A 26,096-nucleotide genomic window follows, 5' to 3' on the forward strand; every position below is an offset into this window, starting at 1 on the left:
GCTGCTTATTCAGAGGAATTATATTGTTTGCATTCTGTTTCTTCTAATAATACTGTCTTTGTATCTTTTCAGGGAGGACCAAGCACAATGAATGAAATGTGTGTGGTGTTCCTGTTTTATTATCCTGTTGTTCCTATTGCCGCCTGTTGGAGTCTCCTCGATATCCAGCATGTGGTTGAGGTCCTGGAGCTGGAGGAATCAGAGACGTGAGCTGATAACATTAGGCAAAGTAGGCCTGTACCTATAGGTGCCCCAAGGCAGAAGGGTGGCTTTTTTTTCCATAGTTATAGGGCACACATTTTTTTTTTCTCATTGTCAGTATAAATACAGTCATCTCTTATAAACTTATATACACATTGTCACAATATTCCTAGCCAGGTTAGGAGCAGTAAATCAAGAAATATTCCGTGCAACAGAGGTAATCATAGCAGAGAGGTTCTGCATTAGTTGGCATAAGGTGTATGCTTATAGGCTCCCTTGTTTTTAATCTGGCTCTTGCTGAGAATGATATATGCTGTGTCCATCAGGGACTTAACTACTTGGGTCGACCCGGCCCTATGCTCCAGGGGGCCCATGTGGCTCCTTTGTCCTTTGGATAGGAGGGGCAGTGGGGGCAAAACCAATGGCCTCCATTTTCCTCCTGCAGCCGCTGAAAGCTTTCTTCTCCTCCTCTGGAGGGGATCTGTTCCTCTATATGCTGCTCCCGCCACCCCTTATATTCAGCTTCCTATTCCTTCTTCTGCCCCTAGGCCCCTGTGTGCTCCCCTGTCCCCCCTTCCCCTGTTTCCCTGCAGCTTTTCCGGCATCGCCTACCCCTCTCCTGCCAGCTGTTGCGGGGGATGTGTCAAGATGTATAGCAGGGAAGTCATTTACCGCCCCTTTCTTTTTTGATTGGACAGAGTCAGTAATCGGTATCAATCACTGACTCCGTCCATTCATACCTGAAGCATTGTAAACTCCTTTTTCCATGCTTCAGTTTGTGAATGAATGGGAAGCTCTGTACAAAGCTATTTGGGGGGGGCCCCCGGGCCGGCCGCTGTGATGATTGCCGCTGCAGCGGCCCCGGCCCCCGCTGCGCTCCAGAGCGACGGTCTTCTATGTCAGCCGCTGTGAGCGGCATGACGTCGCATCCGGCGGCTGCGCGACGGTGGATCAAGATGACTGGCTGCCTGCAAGACACGGTGCCGAGGCCAATCCCTCCCACACAGACGAGACGCGCCAGCAGCAGTGGCCAGGACATGTAGTGAACACCATACCGCTGGAGGGGGGCACACAACTTACACTGCAACTGTACTGGGGAGTGAAGGTGGGGGCTTACTGAGGGGTCTGTCATGTGAGAGGGGCTTACTGAGGGGTCTGTCATGTGAGGGGTCTTACTGAGGGGTCTGTACTAGGGGGGCTTACTGAGGGGTCTGTACTGGAAGGGGTCTTACTGAGGGGTCTGTCATGTGAGGGGGTCTTACTGAGGGGTCTGTACTGGAAGGGGGCTTACTGAGGGGTCTGTCATATGAGGGGTCTTACTGAGGGGTCTGTACTGGAAGGGAGCTTACTGAGGGGTCTGTACTGGGAGGGGGGCTTACTGAGGGGTCTGTACTGGGAGGGGGGCTTACTGAGGGGTCTGTACTGGGAGGGGGGCTTACTGAGGGGTCTGTACTGGGAGGGGGCTTACTGAGGGGTCTGTCCTGTGAGGGGGGCTTACTGGGGCGCCTTTCCTGTGAGGGGGGCTTACTGGGGGGTCTGTACTGGGAGGAGGGCTTACTGAGGGGTCTGTACTGGGAGGAGGGCTTACTGAGGGGTCTGTACAGGAAGGGGGGCTTACTGAGGGGTCTGTACAGGGAGGGGGGCTTACTGAGGGGTCTGTACAGGAAGGGGGGCTTACTGAGGGGTCTGTACAGGAAGGGGGGCTTACCGAGGGGTCTGTACAGGGAGGGGGGCTTACTGAGGGGTCTGTACAGGGAGGGGGCTTACTGAGGGGTCTGTACAGGGAGGGGGGCTTACTGGGGGGGTTTCGCTGGTATAATTACGCAATGCTATGGGGCTGGTATGTCATTTTTTCCAGGGCTGGTTTTCATACCCAGTCCGGCCCTGGTTACAACAAGATATACAATAGTCCTACAGACTGTGATAAGTCATAATTACAGATTATCACACATAATGGAGAAACCCCGACACATTTCGACCTATATAGTAAGGTCGTCTTCAAGGGGCATGTGATGTCTACAGGAAATATGTCATAATTAGAGAACATATAATGTTACTTCAAATATAACAGCATCATTCAGATGTAAAAAACATAAAAGCATGAAGTAATATTGACTATCTATTGATCAAAGAGCAAACTCATAATTGCAGGAACTTCCCCCAAGGGTAAAAAGGGTTATCGTACTCCTATAAAGGCAGACCTGGACACGCACTGGGCTGCAAGGAGCCACACAAGAGGCCCGCCATGACGGGAGAGGGCATCTGTCTATGAGAATAATGTAGAAGTGAATGGAAGACATCTCAAATAATGAGAGATATATAAGAACAATGAAAAAGTGAAATATCAGTGGGGGGGGGGGAAGAAAACTGGAACAAGCAGAAAGGGGAAAAAAATGAGGAAGAAAGAAAGAAGGGAAACAAAAAGGGGGAAAGCTAAGGAAGGAAAGAAGAGAAAAGAAAAGAGGGGGGGGGGGGAAAGAGAGAGAACGGGGAGACAAAGATGAGTAAAGAGGGGAATGGGGGGGGGGAATAAAGAAAAGGAGGGGGGACAGGAAAGGAGGGGAGAAAGAGAAGACAGAAAAAAGAAAAGAAAAAAAGGGGGGGGGGGGGAAGGGACAGGAGAAAAATAATACAAAAATCCCTGTGAGGACAGCTAGGGAAAGAATATGGTGAATGGAAAAGGAAGTGTGGGGAAAAAATGACCAGTGGAGAAAAAAAACACTAAGGCTCGGTTCACACTTGTGCGATGCGGTAAGGCTGCAAATTTGCAGCCTGTTCCCGCATCGCATCCGCACATCTGGCAGTTCACACTGCCATATGCGATACGCAGGGGGTGTCAATTAAATGTTAAGGACACCCCCAGTTTGATCGCATATCGCAGTGCGATCTGACAGTTCGCACAGGATCGGATCGCACAAGTGTGAACCACTGTGCGATCCGATCCTGATGCGGGTGAAAAAAAGGGTCCTGTGCATCTTTGGTGCGGATACAGTGCGAATTCAGCCATACAAAGTGTATGGCTGAAATTTGCATCCACACATGAGATCGCATGTAATGAAGGAGCAGTGCGCTCCGAATTACATGCGATCTTCGCAGCCGCAATAATGTGAACCGGCTCTTAGAGACTAGGCCTTTTTCTGACACTTGTTGCTTACAAATTAAAAACAGTATTTTTTGCTAGAAAACTAGAACCCCCAAACACTATACATATACAGTGGGTACGGAAAGTATTCAGACCCCCTTAAATTTTTCACTCTTTGTTATATTGCAGCCATTTGCTAAAATCATTTAGGATCATTCTTCTTCCTCATGAATGTACACATAGCACCCCATACTGACAGAAAAACACAGAATTGTTGACATTGTTGCAGATTTATTAAAAAAGAAAAACTGAAATATCACGTGGTCCTAAGTATTCAGACCCTTTGCTCAGTATTTAGTAGAAGCCCCCTTTTGATCTAATACAGCCAGGAGTCTTTTAGGGAAAGATGCAACAAGTCTTTCACACCTGGATTTGGGGATCCTCTGCCATTCCTCCTTGCAGATCCTCTCCAGTTCTGTCAGGTTGGATGGTAAACGTTGGTGGACAGCCATTTTTAGGTCTCTCCAGAGATGCTCAATTGGGTTTAAGTCAGGACTCTGGCTGGGCCATTCAAGAACAGTCACTGAGTTGTTGTGAAGCCACTCCTTCGTTATTTTAGCTGTGTGCTTATGGTCATTGTCTTGTTGGAAGGTAAACCTTCGGCCCAGTCTGCGGTCCAGAGCACTCTGGTGAAGGTTTTTGTCCAGGATATCCCTGTACTTGGCCGCATTCATCTTTCCCTTGATTGCAACCAGTCGTCCTGTCCCTGCAGCTGAAAAACACCCCCACAGCATGATGCTGCCACCACCATGCTTCACTGTTGGGACTGTATTGTACAGGTGATGAGCAGTGCCTGGTTTTCTCCACACATACTGCTTAGAATTAAGGCCAAAAGGTTCTATTTTGGTCTCATCAGACCAGAGAATCTTATTTCTCACCATCTTGGAGTCCTTCAGGTGTTTTTTTAGCAAACTCCATGCGGGCTTTCATGTGTCTTACACTGAGGAGAGGCTTCCGTCGGGCCACTCTGCCATAAAGCCCCGACTGGTGGAGGGCTGCAGTGATGGTTGATTTTCTACAACTTTCTCCCATCTCCTGACTGCATCTCTGGAGCTCAGCCACAGTGATCTTTGGGTTCTTCTTTACCTCTCTCACCAAGGCTCTTCTCCCCCGATAGCTCAGTTTGGCCAGACGGCCAGCTCTAGGAAGGGTTCTGGTCGTCCCAAACGTCTTCCATTTGAGGATTATGGAGGCCACTGTGCTCTTAGGAACCTTAAAGCGGAGTTCCACCCTGGATTTTTTTTTTTTTTTTAATACCCCCGGGACAGTCAGGGCTAGTACATTCCACAATGGCTAGCCTCTGATCTGTCCCGGGTTGCACTTACCTGTTAGGACAAATACTTACCTTGCAAACATCTTGTCCAGCGCTGCCATCTCAGATGTGGGCAGCTTGAAGCCAGCGAGATCCCCTTCGGCGTCTTCTTCCGCCTTCTTTGGTCCCACGATGCTCTGCGCCGGCCCCGACGTCACTTCCGGGTCGCGCGCGTCATCCCTCTACAGCTTCTGGGCATGCCCAGAAGCTGTTTAGAAGGGGATGACGCGCGCGACCCGGAACTGACGTCGGGGCCGGTGCAGGCGCAATGATTCCTGGGAGCTATGACGTTCAGCTCCCAGGAATCATTGCAGAGCCAGGAAGTGACGACGGGCCGCGGCCGAGGAAGGAGGAAGAAGGAAGTAAGGTAAGTATTTTTTCTTCGCTACGAGGTAAGTAAAAAAAAAAAATATATGCGATTATCCATTTCTTTTTCAGGTGACCCGGAGCGAGAAGATGGAGGTAAGTATAAAAACAGGGTGGAACTCCACTTTAAGTGCAGCAGAAATCTTTTTGTAACCTTGGCCAGATCTGTGCCTTGCCACAATTCTGTCTCTGAGCTCTTCAGGCAGTTCCTTTGACCTCATGATTCTCATTTGCTCTGACATGCATTGTGATGTGGAAGGTCTTATATAGACAGGTGTGTGGCTTTCCTAATCAAGTCCAATCAGTATAATCAAACACAGCTTGACTCAAATGAAGGTGTAGAACCATCTCAAGGATGATCAGAAGAAATGGAAAGCACATGAGTTAAATATATGAGTGTCACAGCAAAGGGTCTGAATACTTAGGACCATGTGATATTTCAGTTTTTCTTTTTTAATAAATCTGCAACAATGTCAACAATTCCGTGTTTTTCTGTCAGTATGGGGTGCTATGTGTACATTCATGAGGAAGAAGAATGAACTTAAATGATTTTAGCAAATGGCTGCAATATAACAAAGAGTGTAAAATTTAAGGGGGGTCTGAAAACTTTCCGTACCCACTGCATATATATACTTGCAATATTTTATGTCACACTGTATTTGTGCAGCAGTCTTTCAAAAGCAATTTCTTGGGGAAAAAATACATTTCAATTAATTAAAAAAAACTAAACAGTAAAGTTGGCCCAGTTTTTTTGTATAATGTGAAAGATGATGTTACACCGAGAATCGTGATCTTTGTTCTAAGCAAAAAAAAAAAAGGGGTGATTCTCATTTTATCCAGAATCGTGCAGCTCTACACCATATCTATGAATTGGTAAGCTGGTATATAATAACAGTTTGGTTTTGAGTTGGGACAGACCCCATCATCTTTTACTTTTATAGAGAGAAGCATAAAGAATTGGGGGGGGGGGGGGGCAAAAGGAGGAAGGGATTTTGATGGTACAATACCCAGACAGATAATCAGACTATTAGTATATATAAAAATATCAAAATTCTTTATTACGTACAGGATAAATTAAACATTTTCCCAAAAAGAAAAAAAGGAAATGAATCATCAAATACATCAAAAAGATCAAAACACAAAAAGAAAAATCATAAATAATCAAACACATCAAGAAATTCAGAAAATGAATAAAAAGCTTTTAAAAACCGACATATGTCATGTGTAACCTGAGGGGGAGGTATTCCTGATGTGGATTCCTCCAGGTATAGACAGACGACATTAAATGTTCCCAAGGATTCCCGGCATGTTTCGCGGGAAACCGCTTCCTCAGGGGAATGGGGAAAAAAAGACTAAAAATAAGAGAAAGAGATATATTTACAACCCAATAAAATATGTGAAAGTACATTTTCATTACCAAAGACGTGATAATGGTAGTGTGTCCATAGGGGACCATATATATGTATATAGAACCAAAAAGAAACATTCTTTTGAAACTATATAGTCAAGAATAACAATGTTACCTTGCACACAGAAAGGATACAAACCCAGTCAGTGAGAACGGACAACAAGGCGAGCATGGAGGCAATCCTAAAGAGGGGGGCAGGTGGCTATGTAAATAATAAACATACAAAAATTGATAGTAAAATGGAAAAAAAAAACAGGGATTATACAGTCAGGTCCATAAATATTGGGACATCGACACAATTCTAATCTTTTTGGCTCTAAAATGGATTTGAAATAAAAAAAAAGATGTGCTTTAACTGCAGACTTTCAGCTTTAATTTGAGGGTATTTACCTCCAAATCAGGTGAACAGTGTAGGAATTACAACAGTTTGTATATGTGCCTCCCACTTTTTAAAGGGACCAAAAGTAATGGGACAATTGGCTGCTCAGCTGTTGCATGGCCAGGTGTGTGTTATTCCCTCATTATCCCATTTACAAGCAGCAGATAAAAGGTCCAGAGTTCATTTCAAGTGTGCTATTTGCATTTAGAATCTGTTGCTGTCGACGCTCATTATGAGATCCAAAGAGCTGTTACTATCAGTGAAGCAAGCCATCATTAGACTCAAAAAACAAAACAAACCCATCAGAGAGATAGCAAAAACATTAGGTGTGGCCAAATCAACTGTTTGGAACATCCTTAAAAAGAAAGAACTCACCAGTGAGCTCAGCAACACCAAAAGACCCGGAAGACCACGGAAAACAACTGTGGTGGATGACCGAAGAATTCTTTCCCTGGTGAAGAAAACTCCCTTCACAACAGTTGGCCAGATCAAGAACACTCTCCAGGAGGTAGGTGTATGTGTGTCAAAGTCAACAATCAAGAGAAGACTTCACCAGAGTGAATACAGAGGGTTCACCACAAGATGTAAACCATTGGTGAGCCTCAAAAACAGGAAGGCCAGATTAGAGTTTGCCAAACAACATCTAAAAAAGCCTTCACAGTTCTGGAACAACATCCTATGGACAGATGAGACCAAGATCAACTTGTACCAGAGTGATGGGAAGAGAAGAGTATGGAGAAGGAAAGGAACTGCTCATGATCCAAAGCATACCACCTCATCAGTGAAGCATGGTGGTGGTACTGTCATGGTGTGGGCATGTATGGCTGCCAATGGAACTGGTTCTCTTATATTTATTGATGATGTGAATGCTGACAAAAGCAGCAGGATGAATTCTGAAGTGTTTCGGGCAATATTATCTGCTCATATTCAGCCAAATGCTTCAGAACTCATTGGACGGCGCTTCACAGTGCAGATGGACAATGACCCGAAGTATACTGCAAAAGCAACCAAAGAGTTTTTTAAGAGAAAGAAGTGGAATGTTATGCAATGGCCAAGTCAATCACCTGACCTGAATCCGATTGAGAATGCATTTCACTTGCTGAAGACAAAACTGAAGGGAAAATGTCCCAAGAACAAACAGGAACTGAAGACAGTTGCAGTAGAGGCCTGGCAGAGCATCACCGATGAAACCCAGCATTTGGTGATGTCTATGCATTCCAGACTTCAGGCTGTAATTGACTGCAAAGGATTTGCAATCAAGTATTAAAAAGTGAAAGTTTGATTTATGATTGTTAATCTGTCCCATTACTTTTGGTCCCTTAAAAAGTGGGAGGCACGGGGGGCGTGTCCGGCCGGCGATGCTTATGGCCGCTTAGAGTGAGAGCTCCCCGCCACCTCACCTCATAGCGGCTCACAGCGACGGAGTATCGGCAGACTATCTCTCCCCACTTCAACTGCGGCATCCCAGAACACCCGCCGAGCGGTCTCAGACATGTCCAAGCGGCGGAAGCAGACTAAGCCGCCGCAGCGGCTCACAGACTTTTACCCGGCGGCTCCACACAGGGGAAGACAAGATGGCGCCGGCCCCGGCCTCCCGCGCTCTGCCTCAGGTACCCTTTCTGCCTCTCTATTATCTGCAGGGGACCTCGGACCCCCCCCAGGATACACTGGCAGTGACCTCTCCGCCCTCCTCACCTACCACTAGTAGCCCCACTAAAACAAAGTACAGCAGACATGAAGGGGAAGCCCCCTCTGGAGTTCACACTGCGGCTTACCAGGCTTTACTTCAGGCTCAGCCAGGCATCCCCATTGATGCATTCCCAGCCACTGATCAGGCTATCTCAAAGTCCTCCATGAAAAAAATGCTGCTTTCCATGAAGAGTACTTTATTTAATTAGCTTGCTACTATGTTCTCTCCACTTCATGATACTGTACAACTACATGATGACAGGATACAGCATCTGGAGACTAAAATGGCGGATCTGTACACTGCCCATAACGACCTTGTTGACGCCTATGCTGACCAGGAAAGCGAGATGCAGCGCCTCCAGTTCAAACTTGCGGACATAGAGAACCGCTCTAGGCGCAATAACATTAAGTTCCGGGGCATCCCTGAATCCGTACCACTTAAAGATCTGACCAACTTCGTCCAACGCCTCATGAAATCACTCATTCCATCCCTCAGTGATATTGAGCTATGTGTGGACAGGGCCCACCGAATCCCCAAGCCTAACTTTCTGCCTGACACAGCACCTAGGGATACTCTAGCCGGCATACACTACTATCACGTTAAGGAGAGAATCATGGCGGCGGCCAAACATGACCCGGTCGTGCCGGATGAGTTTGCTGGTATATCCCTTTACACCGATATATCCCAACAAACGGCTCTCAACAGGAAGAAATTGTCCCCACTCACGAAAATTCTCCGTAACAACAGCATTATCTACAAATGGGGCTTCCCCACTAAACTGCTTGTCACATGGAACGGTAAAATGCATCCTATACACAGCGTGGAAAAGGGCATCCAACTGTTTAAACAATGGCAATTGCTCCCAGCTGATTCCGTGCCTCCTGGGAGGTCCACCCCAGAGCGCCTGAGCCAAGCCGGACCTGGAATGGATACCTGAATTGCTCTATGCTCCTCCGTCTCCTTGTGCTACCTCAGGATGTGTGGGGCAGGGAGCCCTCTACTGTATTTTTTTTTCTTTTTCCTATATTTTTTCAGGTTACCCGCCTGTTGAGTGCTCTGCTGAGTTTCTTGTTCTCTGTGATGCTTCTCCATCATCTCCCCCGATGTGCTTTAGCGGCTACGGCCGCCCATTGCGCCTGCATGTTCAGGCTTTTTTTATGTGTATTTGCGATTTTCTTTTACTTGACTTTTTTCTTTTTGTCCATCCCTCCTTTAGTCTTCTCACTACTGGTCCAGAATCTGCCTCTGCTCATCGTACTTGACTCCGCCATCTTGTTTTGCTGTCAACGTACACTGTCAACCTGGCGACCGCGTGCTGACCGCTCTCCTGGATGCAGGTACCTTCTGACATGTTGTCCATATCAGTGCAGGACCCTATACTGGCGAGTGTTTGCATTACTCATCCTTTCACCATGCTCCCCTGCCACTATGCCACATAATCCCCCCTGGTTACCATGCCACTGAAATTTGTGTCAATTAATGCTAAGGGCCTCAACTGCCCTGCCAAGAGAGCCTCCTTAATGAAAGAAGCAAAATCTCTGCGTGCAGACGTACTATTTGTGCAGGAGACCCATTTCGCCAGGGACAAGTGCCCGAGACTGTCTTTCACCAACTTTCCGCACCTGTATATGGCAAATGCCCCCAAAAAGTCCTGTGGTGTTCTTATTGCCATTCACGCCTCTGCCTCTTTCCTCCTTAAGCGCACCATCGAGGATCCACTGGGGAGATATATAATTCTTGTTTGTGAAATTAATGGCACCCTCTTCTCACTGGTGAACCTGTATGCCCCCAATACCAGGCAGAGGAAGTTTCTTACCCATCTTTTTCGCATGCTGAAAGATACTGTACAAGGCACGCTTATTGTTGGAGGCGATTTCAACACTGTAATGCATCCTTCCATGGACTCCACTGCTCAAGCTCGGAGACCGACTTGTTCTCTCTCCTCCATACTACAAAAGTATGACCTATACGACATATGGAGATGTTTCCATGGGAACGAGAAGGACTTCACCTTTTTGTCAGCTGCCCACTCATCTTACTCCCGCATAGACTACTTTTTGACCGATAAAAGATCTTTGCAAAATGTCTTGCGTGCTAAAATTGGTACGATCTCCTGGTCCGACCACGCTCCAATTTCCCTGGAATTTGATGACAATCTTGGCAACTCCCCACCCCCAATCTGGAGGATGAATACCTCTCTGTTGGAGGACAGGATTTCGTACCAAAAGATCGTACAAGCACATAAAGATTTTTTTGAATTCAACGACACGGATGATGTATCCCAATTTAATTTATGGCTCACATATAAGGTGTATATGAGAGGGATTTTGCTTCAACTCGCTTCTAGACTTAAACGCTGCAGGAGGAAGCAAGTTGAGGAACTACTGGCTACCATAGCAGCCAAAGAGGCCACCAATAAATCTAACCCGAGCCCTACTCTTACCCAAGAATTAGTGTTAGACAGGCAAAAATTGAGATCCCTGCTTCTCTATAAATATGAAAACAACCTGAAATATACTAAAGCCAAGTTTTATGGCCTTCGAGACAGAGCTGGGGCGTGGCTAGCCAGGCGGGTCAAGGCGCAACAAGCCAAAAGTAAAATTGCTTCCATTTCACATCCTGACACTGGGATTTCTATGTCTAACCCAAAAGACATAGCCGACACCTTCGCAGACTACTATCAATCACTTTACGACCTGCGATCGGACCCTGCCACCCCCCAGCCCTGTCCTGAACTAATTGAGGACTTTCTCAAGAAGGTCAAGCTTCCTGCACTCACAGCGGATCAACTCCAGTCCATTTCTCTACCCTTTACTTCCCTTGAAATCTCGTCGGCCATTCGCAAACTTCCCAACCATAAGTCCCCTGGGGAGGATGGCCTCCCCAATGAATTTTATAAGGCTCTAGTTAATGAAATTACTCCACGATTGCAACCAGTTTTTGAACTTGCTTCCTCCTCATCCATGTTTCCTTCAGATATGTTAAGGGCTGTGATAGTGACCCTTCCTAAGTCCGGCAAGGACCCTGCGGTTCCGGCAAACTATAGGCCGATCTCGCTCTTAAATACCGATGTTAAAGTATTTGCTAAGTTGTTGGCCCTCAGGATACAGCGGGTCCTGCCTGTTCTGGTTCATCCGGACCAGGTTGGATTTGTCCCGGGTCGCCAGGCCCCGGACGGAACGAGACGACTTGTCGGCTTGATCTCCCGAGCTGGAGCTACTCGGACGCCTTCTCTGCTCCTCTCTTTGGATGCGGAGAAGGCGTTCGACCGGGTCCACTGGGGCTACCTAAGGGCGGTTCTTGATGCCTTCGGAATTGGGGGGTGGCTACAATCAGCTGTTTTGTCTTTGTACTCCAACCCGTCTGCCACTGTCCTCAATTCCGGAATGAAATCTAAACCTATTCGAATCACTAACGGAACCAGACAGGGGTGCCCCTTGTCCCCCATTATATTTGCATTACTGATGGAGCCTCTGGCGGAACAATTCCGTTCTCACCCTCGCATAAAAGGTTTGTCGGTGGCCGGCTTGGAACACAAGATAAGCCTTTTTGCCGACGATGTCATGCTCATGATTACAGACCCGGCCACCTCCCTGCCGGAAGCATATACACTCCTGTCTGACTTTAGCAAGGTGTCTTATTACAAGCTCAATGCAAACAAATCCCAAATTCTGGGCCTTCATATACCGCCTGCTCTACATAGCTCCCTTGCCGGGAAATTCCCATTTATCTGGTCCTCACCCTTCCTGGAATCCCTGCCCGCTGTACTGCAGAAATTAAAAACGCAGGAACTGTCCACAATGGGTCGAATAGCCTCCTTCAAGATGCTTGTCCTCCCGAAACTACTTTACCTTTTCCGAACCATTGCCATCCCCCTGCCTGTGTCCTTTTTCTCAGCTCTCCAAAAACTTCTGACACGTTTTGTGTGGAACGCTAAGCCCCCAAGATGCCCTCTTAAAACCATGGTCTTACACAGAAAGCACGGCGGCATGGGCGTCCCCAACCTGGCAGCCTACTATAAGGCGTGTGTTTTAGATCAGCTTAAATATTGGTGGGCACCATCTCCACACAAAGCGTGGGCATCCATCGAAGCTTCTGAACTCCCTTGTACCGATTTACGACTGTCTCTTATTGCTGCCGCACTAGGTGCTAGGCCTACTGCTCTTGAAAACCCAATAACGCTAGCCTCTTTTACCCAGTGGAAGGAATTCTGCAGCTTGCAGCCTCCTGAAGCTTCCGTGAGCACTATACCCATCCCACTGAAAGTGCTGAACCACTTCATCCCTCACATTGATCTACGGCCCTGGTTGGGAAAGGGAATATCGCTCCTGAGCGATCTATTCCAGGACTCCCGCATAAGTCCATTTGATAGATTACAGGCCCGTTTTGATTTACCACAGAGTACGTTCTTCACTTATCTCCAGGTTAGCTCTTTCCTTAAAAAGAATCCGCTTCCCACTTATTTGGAACTCCCTAACTTGGTACATCTTTTCCTTCAGAACACTGCTCCTCACATGAAAGGCATTACACTGTTTTACGCCTTCCATAATAACCACAACACTTTCTCTAAACCCTCCTCCGTCATCAAGTGGGAACGAACCCTGTCGGAGTCGTTTTCAGATTCCACTTGGTTAAAAACCTTTGCCTCCACTTATGCTGCCACTAAATGTGCCACACATTGGGAACAATACCAGAAGGTACTCCACTCCTGGTATCTTACACCGTTTAAACTGTCTAAGTTCTACCCGTCCCACTCCTCCCTCTGCTGGAGACAGTGTGGAGAGATAGGGACCCTGTATCACACACTATGGTCCTGTGTCTCTCTGCGCTCCTTCTGGAACAGAATATTCACATTGATTTCGGAGATTACACATGACACTGTCTCCCCATCTCCATCATTAGCTATCTTGCATCTCAATATTCAAGACCTTCAACCTTGCCATAGAACAGTAGTCATACACCTGCTTCTCACAGCGAAAACTGCTATCGCTACACATTGGAAATCTCCTGTACCCCCTTCTCATAATGAAGTCATCCTTGAGCTTAACCACCAATGTATGATGGAAAGATTGCTTGCAAGTGCCAATTTTGCCACTCCCTCATTCCGGAGGAAGTGGGAATGTTGGTTATCTCACCCCAAGTGTACTGTCTCGGACTGAGACAATATGATTTCATGACTGGGATGTAGCTGGACCTCTCTTCGTCTTCATCTTCTACCCTTTTCCTCTCTCTCTCTTATTCTTCCCTTCCTCCGTCCCCGTCCCCTTTTTGTTCTTCTTTCCCACCATTTTGTCTTTCTAGCCTTTACTCCCTCCAGGTGACTTACCTTGGTGTCTGGGTCAATTCTGGGTGCTTTGCTCTGCGTTCAGAGCATGTTGTTACAGTCATTTGAGTGTAAGATTACTTAGGCTGCTGGAAGTGAACCCGTAAAGATCTCTCGTCTGTCATCTCCCTGGGGCACAGTTTGTTCCCCTTGGGGTGCCCAGGGGATGATGTCACATGTTGTATGGCTCAGTTCACTTGCCTGTATACGTATGCTAAGTTATGATGATGTTTGTACTTGCTGTATCTAAAGTTATGCCTTGACCCATTTGTACCGCTTTGATTTGCTCACTTGGCAGCTTACCCTTGTTCTACTTGTCAAACTTTAATAAAAAATTATTGAAACTAAATGAAAAAAAAAAAAAGAAAAAAAAGTGGGAGGCACATATACAAACTTTTGTAAGTCCTACACCTTTCACCTGATTTGGATGTAAATACCCTCAAATTAAAGCTGATTGTGGTGGTGTAGAGCCAAAAAGATTAGAATTGTGTCGAAGTCCCAATATTTATGGACCTGACTGTAGGTATAATAATAATAAAAGTAAAAATGAATAAATACTAGTCATAACCTACCAAGTCAATGCGGTAGGAAATTCTAGATGTGCTGCAGTCGGATGGACGACGTATATGGCAGATGGTTGATGGTAATAGGCTGCATAGATTTTATATAGTTTGTCATTCGCATAAATCAGCATACATAGAGGATGTGACAAATAAGGCCCAAGGCCCTTTTACTTTTAAACTGTCTCAGCAAGAAGTAAATGAAGAGTTCCTGCTCAACACAACAATCCCCAAGCCCAATACATGGTGCGTGGCCCCCGAAATGCAGTAGCTTTGCATACAATTTATGTTTGGAATAAACTCAGTTTTTGAACATTATGATGATTCAATTGCAGATTTACCAAGACTTGGCAATTTATTGATTTGGCTGCCAAAATCTCCTATTATTGCTGCTGTACAATCACACAAGTGACGTGGTTGGAGATTTCGACGAGTTGGAGTTTTCAGCAGAACACGGGCAGCTGGCGTGCCGCTGAGAGCCTAAGCCAGCCGCTCCTGCCCCTGTATGGCTCGGCGCTCCAGTGAGCGCTGGAGTGGGCAGAGCAGAGAGCCGGTGACTGACAGTCACCACTCTCTGCTCACTGAAGACCAAGAACTGAGCGATCAACAGCTTTTGATCACTCAATTCCCAGTCTTAAAGGCTGCAGGGGACAAATGCAGCATCGTAACAATGATGCAACCACCTAAGTATAAGGTTTTTTTTTTTTTTTTTTTACATGTAGCACTGTCCCCGTAGGGCTTGCTGTATGATGACTTGTTGGGCCTCCTCTGATTACCAGCACACAGTCGCTTAGGGAACAGTTCACAGATCCCTCCTTACTCCCGATGGCTCGTCACACAATAAACAGACCATGGGTATTGATTTTTAGTGTTTATTTTGGAGAAGGGATTAGTGGGATACCCCAACTGTATCTATTCACAATGGATAGGGACAACTCTCACTTGGCCTCACCAGGTTGCTTGTGGAAGCAGCTGCACTGCTTAATCGATACTGCCACATGTATGGAAAAGGTTAAGTCTCTTTACTCCTTTCTCTCCAGTAATAGACTTGGTGAATCTACATTATCTTCGGGACACTCACTAGCATCCCCTTTACTGACACCCATCCACTGACTCTTCTAGCTGCAGGGGTGGCCCCCTCAGTTCAGGCCCCTTGACACAGATCTGTACTCACTGTACTGCAGAATCAGATCCTCCAGTGTCTCCCTTTCAGTTAGCTTCACCGGATCTCTGGGTTCAGTTCCTCACTAGCACTCTCCAGGCCCTCAGGTCGACTACCTGAGGCCGCATGGCACCTCTACAGAGGAGGAGGCAGCCGTCCCCTCCCTCCGGGACTTCGCTATCCAGCCCAAAGGCCCCGAGCACATACAGTATCCTAGCATCCACCAAGGCACTTTTCCTCTGCCAAATCACCAGGACTGTATCAAATGCCTGTGCAGTAATTTGTCAAGTTTCCTACCACTGTCCAACATGCCTCCCTATTGGCCCAGTGTGCAACACTCTGCCAACAGAACGAGTTGCACCTTAACAATGAGCAGACCTCACTAACAGATCCTGTTCTCTGGTTGGCAGAGAACAATATAGATTTATCTGCAGTCCTTCTGGTAAGCAGACAGGACCCAAAAGATACTTTCTCTCTCTAGCACCTACCTAGGAGGGTGCAACATACATTCCCAAACTTCTCTTTTTATGTGCAATATTTGATATTTGAATTATAAAAAATGATTTTTTTATTCTTTAGTCTTGACCATAATGTAGATGAAAGTTTAATACTTACCTAAACTTTATAAAATCCACCATCCTAGCGTGCTCCTAGCACTGATATTATCTGTGCCCCGAAAATGTCATAAGTCTAAGCAAATATAAATTATAATGTATTAGTGATTAAATTGTTGAGACCAAAATACACTACACCTAATATCCTTCCTATGCCTAAACATGGATCCTAATCTGAGCCATGAATACAGATGATATGTTTAAGAGAGGGACTCTCTCTCTCTCTTATTGAACTAATTAGATCATGGAGAACGAAGCAAAAAAGCTGAGTTTTATTCTCTGACGTGTTTGTTGCTTTGTATATAAATCAGTTCAGATAGCGTTTGCCTTCGCGTCATATTTCTAAATCCACTTATGCAAAACTTCAAAAAGACAAAAAAACTAAAATTGGATTTCATGCCAAAGGTCAAAAACAAGAGCATAGAATCACATTCTGAGCTGGGGACTCTAACATCAAAATTTCAGTCCTGGTGTCATTAGGGGCTCATTCAGACTATAAGGGAAAAAATGTGATGTTCTAATGTGTCAATCACTCGCACAGCCATCACATATCTTTGCCAGATGCAGCACCCTCCTAGGTAAGTGCTAGGCAGGAAAAACCTAGTGGCTCCTTCTGCTTATCAGGGGACCCTGATTAATATTTAGGCCTGTTGCATGTGTCCAGGGTGGGATTCATCTGGGCTGAGGGAGTGTCCCCACTGTATCAAATAGGCGAGCCTGTTGGACAGTGGAGGAAACCCAGCCAGTGACACACAGGCTTTTGTAACTATCTCAGTGGGTTGGCACAAACAGTGGTGCATCCTGGGATATGTTATAAAAGTAAAGGGCACATGTGACAGGGGGTCTTTGGGCGGGAAGCCAAGTCCCAGAAGGAGGGTGACGGCTGTCTCCTCTTCTGTAGGTGTGGAAGGTGGTCACAGGCAGTCGGCCTGGTGGACCAGCAAAGGTGTGTCTGAACCCAGAGGTCCAGCAAAGATGACTGTGGAGGTGAAGGCAGAGCAACTCTATAAAAACAGTGTCCGTGAGTACAGGGAAGCTTGCCAAAGGGTCTGCCCAGAAAGGGGAATACTCCAGTGGCTAGAGTCAGCGGATGGGTGTCAGCACGCAGGCAGTGAGAGTAAAGGGGGTGCCAAGTTGTTAATCCTGAAGAGAATATTTAAGCGGGAACAGTTAACTTTATCTTCACTTCAGTGGCAGGGTGAAGCAGAGGCCTTGCCGCATTCTGCAATCAGTTGTCCTCAGAATTGTGCATAGTTACTAGTTGGAGTATCCCACTCATCCCTTCTCCTATCCAAGTTCTTAATAAAACACAAAAAACCCAACATCCCCTGGATTGGTTATTGACTGAGCCAAGAACTTTTAATGCAGTTTATCTACTGTCAGTTGCTAATAGTAACCCAGGCGAACCCAAGAAGTGTAATTCTCAGTGGCTCTCTAGGGGGCAGTGCTACACATAATTTACCTAATGCATTTATTTCCTAGAATGTTCAATGACATTTAGTGGTATTTTCTCATTGAAGTATTTAAGAAAATACTGCATTTCAGCCACTAGATGGAGCTGACAATCCCAGGAAACAAACATACTATTTTAGTGAGCATTTATGTCAGCTGAGCGAATGAGTGACGCATTTGCACAGCAATTTTTATTTTATATAAATAGACCTCATGGCTTTGCAATTCAATGTATTATCAAGGGTTAAGGCTCTATGTTAACTAAGACAGTCTATTCATTTCATGACCCTTTGTGGCATGTGGGTTGTGGTATACTGCAGTATGGGTATGCTGCTCCCTGCAGTGATTGTGTGTTGGGGTTCACAATGAATAGTACTGCAATGCACGGCATGGTGGTATGCAATTTAATCTCACAGAGTGTGAGTCAAAGGGTGAAACAATCAGCTGAATAAATTCTTTCAGGCAGAGGCGTAACTAGAACCTTCAGGGCCCCAGTGCAAGAAACCATGAAGGACCCTTCCCTTCAAGCCTGGGGCTCTTCCCACTGATCCTGGGGCCCTTTACTCTCGTTGCGGGACCCTTTATTACAGTCCCGCAGCGGGACCCTTTCACAAGTTCTGCAGTGGGCCCCCTTCCCGCCATCTTGGGGCCTCCCCACGGTGGTGGAATGCCAGGGCCCGGTCGCAAATGTGACCTTTGTGATCACTGGTGTCAGTAGTTTTTATTTTTTGGTATTTTAATTGTATTATTTTTTTACAATGTCACTGACTATGACTCTGTCCATTCAGAAAAGGAAGGAGCTGGTAAATTACATATTTACTGACCCCTTCCTAGTTCTTTATTGTGACACATCCCCTGCAGCAGCCGGCAGGAGAGGGGAGGGAGCACGGTGGTGGGGGGGTGGGGGGGTGGTACCAGGGGAGCACACAGGGGCCCAGAGACAGCAGAACACAAGTGAACTGGATAGGAGGAGTGACGGGGGCAGAATACAGAGGAACCAATCTCCTTAATTTTCCTCCTACAGCTACAGGAGGAAAAAGGAGGACAGTGATTTCTCTACATGCTGCCCCCACCTATCCAGGTGTACAGGGGAGCCGCACAGGACCCCTGGAGCATGGGGTCCGGTTGCAGTTGCAACCCCTGTAGTTATGCCCCTGCTGTTAGCATAGTTGCCAACATTTGAAAAAAATTTCCAGGGACACTTTGCAGCACAGCTATCAATTACTTACCCCACCCACTTCCCTGAAGCTCCGCCCACTCCGCATAATTAATCTCCGCCTACTTATCAGATTATAGGGTCTACTTCATAAAGAGAGAATTACAGGAAATTTAAAACTTAAGGCCAAAGTAGCAGAGTTGGAATAATTCTCCCATTCAGCTGCACTACTTCTGCCTAAAGTTTAAAATTCTCATCACAATTCCCTGCAATTATAAAGTGTGAAATGTGCTCAGGTGTGACCATACTAAAAATGTAATATGTAAATATAAATAAAGTGCAAGGTGTAAATAAGTATGATTATACTATCTGGTATAATTAGGTTTTATCGTACTTATTTACACCTTGCACTTTATTTAGATTTACATATTCCATTTTTTCTATGGTCACACCTGAGCACATTTCACACTTTATTCACCTGTCTTTGAATTCAGCCCTCTGTAGGGTGATAATTTTAATTTACATAAAACAATGTAGCATCCTTTCCTTCCTAACACATTACCCAGTCCATACCAGTATAGATCCGATTCCTAACACATTACCCAGTCCATACCAGTATAGATCCGATTCCTAACACATTACCCAGTCCATACCAGTATAGATTCTAACACATTACCCAGTCCATACCAGTACAGATCCTAACACATTACCCAGTCCATACCGGTATAGATCCGATTCCTAACACATTACCCAGTCCATACCGGTATAGATCCTAACACATTCCCCAGTCCATACCAGTATAGATCCTAACACATTACCCAGTCCATACCATCCTAACACATTACAGAGTCCATACCAGTATAGTCCATACCAGTATAGATCCTAACACATTACCCAGTCCATATTATCCTAACACATACCAAGTCCATACCAGTATAGATATCCAGCATGAGATTTTTCCCATTGAGGATTGAGGTCTGTTTTCATTTTTTTGAGCAATATATATATATATATATATATATATATATGCACACACACACATACACGGATATGTACACACATTTATCTAGAGCTAGAAAAATATATATATATATATATATGTATCAATTAACAGGTGTATAAATTATATCTATAAAAAAACATTATTGATAGTAGTAATTAATGGAGTGTGAGGCCTCCAGCTTGTCGGAAGGTGCTCTGCCTCCCCCTGCTGGCGGATTTTGGAAAGTGCACCATGCTGACACCCTGCCTTCGGTGACACGTTAAATTTGCGACAGGCGGGAAGAGTGAGCGGGCACAGAGAGAGAGACAACCTGCTGCCAGAACTACAACTCCTAGCTGGGGTGAGAGCGACACTGTTTGGCACAAAATGAAAAATTTGTGATTTACATTGTCCCTGATTAACAGGGACACTGTAAAATACCTGGGACAGGCTCCTATTTGCCGGGATTGTCCCGGGAAAAACGGGACAGTTGGCAGGTATGTGTTAGATTACTGTGTCTTTAAATGCTTCTTTACCCCAATCTCACATCTGCCTCCTGATGTTTGTCCCTTTTAGCATAATGGATGCCATTGTGAATATTAATGGTGCAGACTGGGATGAAGAGACCATAGCTAAAGCCCAAAATGCCATCATGGAAGCCGACCACACTGCAATTATCAATCATCGTACAGTAAGTACACATTTTAAAGGGACCCTATCATTAAGAAAAAAATCTGAATCACTTGAAAAGGAAGAGTCCAAATACTTACCTTTCCTGCTGTCCTGCCAGAAGAGAAATCCTCTGCTGAAATCTACTGGAAAACAGACACTTCAATCGATCTCATTGATGCCCCCCCACTCGTTGGCTCCTTCCAGTGACATCCACCTCTCTACTGTACCCTGTAAAGATGTGGAGTTCGGCAGGAGAAACCATTGCATGCTGCAGGGGATCAATGAGATCAACATTCCCAGAAGTGTTGGTTTCCCAGTAGACTTTAGTGGACGATTTCCCCTCCATGGACCGACATTCTGAAAGCACGGACAAAAGAAAAAGTAAGTACTCAGTCTCTTGTATTGAGGGTACTGTTTAGCTGTTTCTGATTTTTAATGCCAAAACCAAGAATGTAATCTTAAACACTTCTGGACCGGAAGGATTTGCCCCCTTAATGACCAGGCCATTTTTTTGCAATTCGGCACTGTGTTACTTTAACGGACAATTGCGCAGTCGAGCAATGCTGTACCCAAATAAAATGTATGTCCTTTTTTTTCCCACAAATAGCGCTTTGTTTTTGTGGTATTTGATCACCTGTGCAATTTAAATTTTTTGCGCTATAAACAAAAATAAAGCAACAATTCTGAAAAAAATATATATATTTTTCACATTCTGCTATATAACATTTCCAAAAAAAAATGTAAAAATCAAAATTGTTTAACATTTTAGGCCAATTTGTTGTCTGCTAAATATTTTTGGAAAAAAAAAAAAATCGCAATAAGCGCAAAAGTTATTGCGTCTACTAACTACTTGTTGTCATTTTTATTGTTGTTTTTTTTTTTCTTTTTTACTAGTAATGGCCGCGATCAGCGATTTTTAGCTGGACTGCGACATTACGGCGGACAGATCGGACCCCTAACTGACTTTTTTTGACACTTTTGGGGGTACCAGTGACATTACTGCAGTAATCAGTGCTATAAAAATGCACTGTTACTGTAAAAATGACACTGGCAGGGAAGGGGTTAATATTTATTGAAGAGGGAGGGGTTAATGCATGCCTGGTGCTTACTAACATGTGTGGGGGGAGGTGACTGAGTGACACAGGGACAGATCGCAGGTTCAGCTATGCTCTGTAAGGGTCCTTTCACACGAACGATCCAATCAGATCCGCCTGTCAGTTTTTTAGGCGGATCTGATCGGATCCCCCCATGCATCCCTATGGGGCAGCGGATGTCACCGGAGACATGTCCGCTGACACCCGCTGCTATCTGCTTCCGATCCTATCTGTCAAACCTGGACGGATGGAAACCCTATTTTTTGGGGGGTTTTTTGTTATTTTATTTAATTGACTCAGCCTCATCTTTTAAAATTTACAGAAAATTTGAATTTTTAATTTGAAAATTTGTACTGAAAATTTAAATATGATAAACTTTTGCTCTAAAATCATGCAACATTAGACAACCATGTTTTGATGTCTCTCTTTTTGCAAAATATATCACGTTTAGTGGTTTTAAGTGCATTTTAAAGAGGAAGTAAACCCTCCTCTACAACTTGTACCTATAGGTGATCCTATGATTAGGCTTACCTATAGGTACTGTAAATATCTCCTAAACATGTACCGTTTAAGAGATATTTACCTTACATGCAGTCAGTGACATCACTGGCGCATGCGCTCTGAAGGAACGGCCGCTCGTGGGGTTCCTTCAGAGCCCCGTGCCGTTACCGTCGGCTCCCACGCGCATGCGTGGGAATGACGTCATCGCAGCTCCAGCCAATCAGATGGCCGGATGCTGCAAACCTGGAAGAAGGGTGACAGAACATAGTCCCCCATGGACAGGTAAGCGGGCGGCACTGTGGGGGCTTCGTTCTTAGGTAAGTATTTCATAATGAGCTAGTATGCAATGCATACTAGCTCATTATGTGTTTTTCTTTCAGGTGTTCGTTTTAAAAAAAAAAAAAAATCGGAGGTTTACAACCTCTTTAAAGCGGAGTTCCGGGCACAAAATCGACCTAATTTTGTGCCCATCCGCTGGATCTTCTTCACCTGAAAAGGAATTGGATAGTTAGGTATATTTTTTTTTTTTTTACTCACCTTGTAATTGTAGATAGAAAATACTCACCTATTCTCCACTTCCTCCCTCTGTGGCCGCGGCCCGCGCCGTCACTTCCTGGCTTGCAATGATTCCTGGGAGCTGAACGTCATCGCTCCCAGGAATCAATGCGCCTGCACCGGCCACGCACGTCACTTCCGGGGCGACACCGCATTCCCTGCTAAACAGCTTCTGGGCATGCCCAGAAGCTGTGGAGGAATGCGGCGCCGCACCGGAAGTGACGAGAGGGGCCGGTGCAGGCGCATTCTGGGAGAAGAAGACACGGAAGAGGACGCAGAAGAGGACCGCGCCGGCTTCAGCTGCCCACAACAGAGATGGCAACACTGGAGAAGAAATTTTATAAGTGAGTATTTCTTCTTGCAGGTAAGTGCGAACCGGGAAAGATCAGAGGCTATCCATTGTGGAATGTACTAGCCCTGACTGTCCCGGGGGTATGTTTATTGAAAAAACATTTTCGTGCTCGGAACTCCGCTTTAATGTTAAAGAAAATGGTTTGGTATCCATTTCTTTGGTTTGGTATCCCTATTGACTTAGACTCATCCTCATCCTTTATAATTTACAGAAAATTTGGAGATTTTACTACACAAAAATGAATTTGAATGTATTTTTTTACTGAAAATAAAGATTTGATATCCACCACTGGCAGTGGTTGGCATCACAGTACTGCTGTTACTTTTAATTATTATTATTTTTTTTAATTAATACATAATATTTTTAGTAAGTATATGACATACTCTTATTCTATGTCTCATACTTTTATTTTTCAGGGGGAGATGATCAATGAAACAAGCTCAACCGTACCAATTTTCCCACCTACCCCACATCCTTGTCCTGAACACACAGATAACTAAAAAAATGGACTTTCTCCTGGTTAAACCTTGTTATGTTAAAACATATTGCGTAGGATGATATGTATAAGATACACTTTATGGACAAATGTTGGTGGACACCTGACTTCCACATCTACATGAGCTTGTTGGACATCCTATTCCAAAATGTGTGCATTAATATGGACCCCTTTGTGGCTGGCTGCTACCACCTTCACTCTCTGCAGACCACTGAAGGTCCTCCATGCCAAACTCACCGAACCATGTATTTTTAGAGCTGGCTTCGTACACATGGGCACAGTAATGCTGGAACAATAAAGGGCCTTTTCCAAAATGTTGCCACCCAGTTGGAGGCGTTTGATTGTTTTGAAATGTCTTTGTATACTATAGTATTGCCTGTTCCCATTACTGGAAACACCTGAACTCATCAATTGGGAAGGGTGCCCTCATACTTATGGTAATATAGGGGGTGATTTACTAAAACTCTGATTTACTAAAAATCTGGTGCAGCTCTTCATGGTAGCCAATCAGCTTCTAACTTCAGCTTGTTCAATTAAGCTTAGACAATAAAACCTGGACGCTGATTGGTTTCTGCATCAGATTTTGCACTATCTGGTTTTAGTAAATCAACCCAATAGTGTATGTAGGACAAATCTCTAGGAGAACCGGGGAAGAACCAGGTAAGAATCTAAAATTACAAGAGAAAAGCATAGTTCATTTATTGGACAACTTATGTGTCCCAGTATGGGAATATGTATTTAAGTCAATGTGGTGATTGATGAATGTCAGGGTCTTTGATAGTCTTCAAAAGTAACTCATAACGCATTCTTTAACCACTAGATGACTGCCCGCCGCAAATTTACTGCAGCCGCTCCTGGGTGAACCGACTTAGCTCTATGTCGGTCGCACGCAGGCAGTTAGGGGGGGGCGAGCGTGTGCCGCCGGCGGCACGCTCCCGCCCCTACTCATCAGCGGGGAAGCCGGCGCGTGTGTCAGGTGGCTCCGATTGCCGTCTGACCCCAGCGATCGTTCCCCGCTGAGAGAGAAGGACGGACGGCTGATGTAAACACAGCCGACCGTTCTTCTCCCTGGGATGATCACAGAGCTCATCATAGATGTCTCTATGATCAACGCACAAGCCCTGCCCCCCACAGTTAGAATCACTCCCCTAGGCTCACATTTAACCCCTTGATTACCAACAGTGTTAACCCCTTCCCTGCCAGTGTCATCATTACAGTAACAGCGCATATTTTTAGCACTGATTACTGTAGTAATGTCACTGGTACCCCCAAAATTGTCAAAAATGTCAGTTAGGGGTCCGATCTGTCCGCCGCAATGTCGCAGTCCCGCTAAAAATCGCAGATCGCCGCCATTACTAGTAAAAAAAATAAAAATGACATAAATCTTTCCCGTAGTTAGTAGACGCAATAACTTTTGCGGAAACCAATCAAAATACGCTTATTGCGATTTTTTTTTACCAAAAATATGTAGGAGAAAACAAATTGGCCTAAAATGTTAAAAAATTTAGATTTAATTTATTTATTTTTTTGGGAATGTCATAGAATGGCAAAAATATATATATATTTTTATTCAAAATTGTCGCTTTTTTTGTTTATTGCGCAAAAAAAAACAAAAATCACACAGGTGATCAAATACCGCCAAAAGAAAGATCTATTTGTGGGAAAAAAAATATGTAAATTTTTTTTGGGTACAGCGTCACACGACCGCGCAATTGTCCATTAAAGTACCGCAGTGCAGAATCGCAAAATAGGGCCTGGTCAGGAAGGGGGTAAAATCTTCCAGGGCTGAACTGGTTAAAGTGGGAGTAAACTCCAATGCATAAATTGTACCTATAGGTAAGCCTATAATAATAATAATATATAGTAAGGCACCGTTTAGGAGATATTTACAGTACATGCTGCCGGCTACGTCACTGACACATGCGCTCTGAAGGAACAGCCACCCGGACCATTCCTTCAGATTCCTGTGGCATAAATGGCGGCTTCCGCATGCATGTGCGGGAGTGATGTCATCGTGGCTCCAGCAGTCAGATGGTGGAGTCTAAGAAGCCCGGAAGGAAATTAGGTGAAGATGGAAGCCTTGTTAGTGGTGACAGCTCACCGCTGGAAGGGATTCGTTCTAAGATAAGTTTCAGATAATGTGCTAGTATGCCTTTACCTTGCAAACCACACAGCCGTTTACTACCGTTTAAAAAGATGTTGTCCTGGTAAAATTATTATGCCTAGATGGCAAAATGTCACTTAGTGCACTTTCCTATGCATAAGATCCCTACAAAAGTGAGTACACCCCTCACATTTTTGTAAATATTTTATTATATCTTTTCATGTGACAACACTGAAGAAATGACACTTTGCTACAATGTAAAGTAGTGAGTGTACAGCTTGTATAACAGTGTCAATTTGCTGTCCCCTCAAAATAACTCAACATACAGCCATTAATGTCTAAACCACTGGCAACAAAAGTGAGTACACCCCTAAGTGGAAATGTCCCAAATAGCCATTTTCCCTCCCCGGTGTCATGTGACTCATTAGTGTTACAAGGTCTAAGGTGTGAATGGGGGGCAGGTGTGTTAAATTTGGTGTTATCGCTCTCACTCTCTCATACTGGTCACTGGAAGTTTAACATGGGACCTCATGACAAAGAACTCTCCAAGGATCTGAAAAAAAGAATTGTTGCTC

The 26,096-nt window shown here is 45.0% G+C and overlaps 1 protein-coding gene across 1 annotated transcript in view; it reads left to right on the forward strand.

Annotated features, from left to right (window-relative positions):
* LOC309564854 (putative DBH-like monooxygenase protein 2) overlaps positions 1-23,673 on the forward strand; it is a gene marked incomplete at its 5' end in the record, with an annotated part of 111,182 nt that extends 87,509 nt beyond the window's left edge. Inside the window, 3 exons of the mRNA XM_082269539.1 lie at positions 73-206; positions 20,324-20,438; positions 23,338-23,673. Coding sequence (XP_082125665.1) covers positions 73-206; positions 20,324-20,438; positions 23,338-23,421 — 333 coding nt within the window. The 3' untranslated portion in view covers positions 23,422-23,673. The remainder of the gene's footprint in view (positions 1-72; positions 207-20,323; positions 20,439-23,337) is intronic.
* Between the last annotated feature and the right edge of the window lie 2,423 nt (positions 23,674-26,096).

The sequence above is a fragment of the Pelophylax lessonae genome (genome assembly GCF_965119305.1).
Source record: "Pelophylax lessonae genome assembly, chromosome: 9".
NCBI classification, from domain to species: domain Eukaryota; kingdom Metazoa; phylum Chordata; class Amphibia; order Anura; family Ranidae; genus Pelophylax; species Pelophylax lessonae.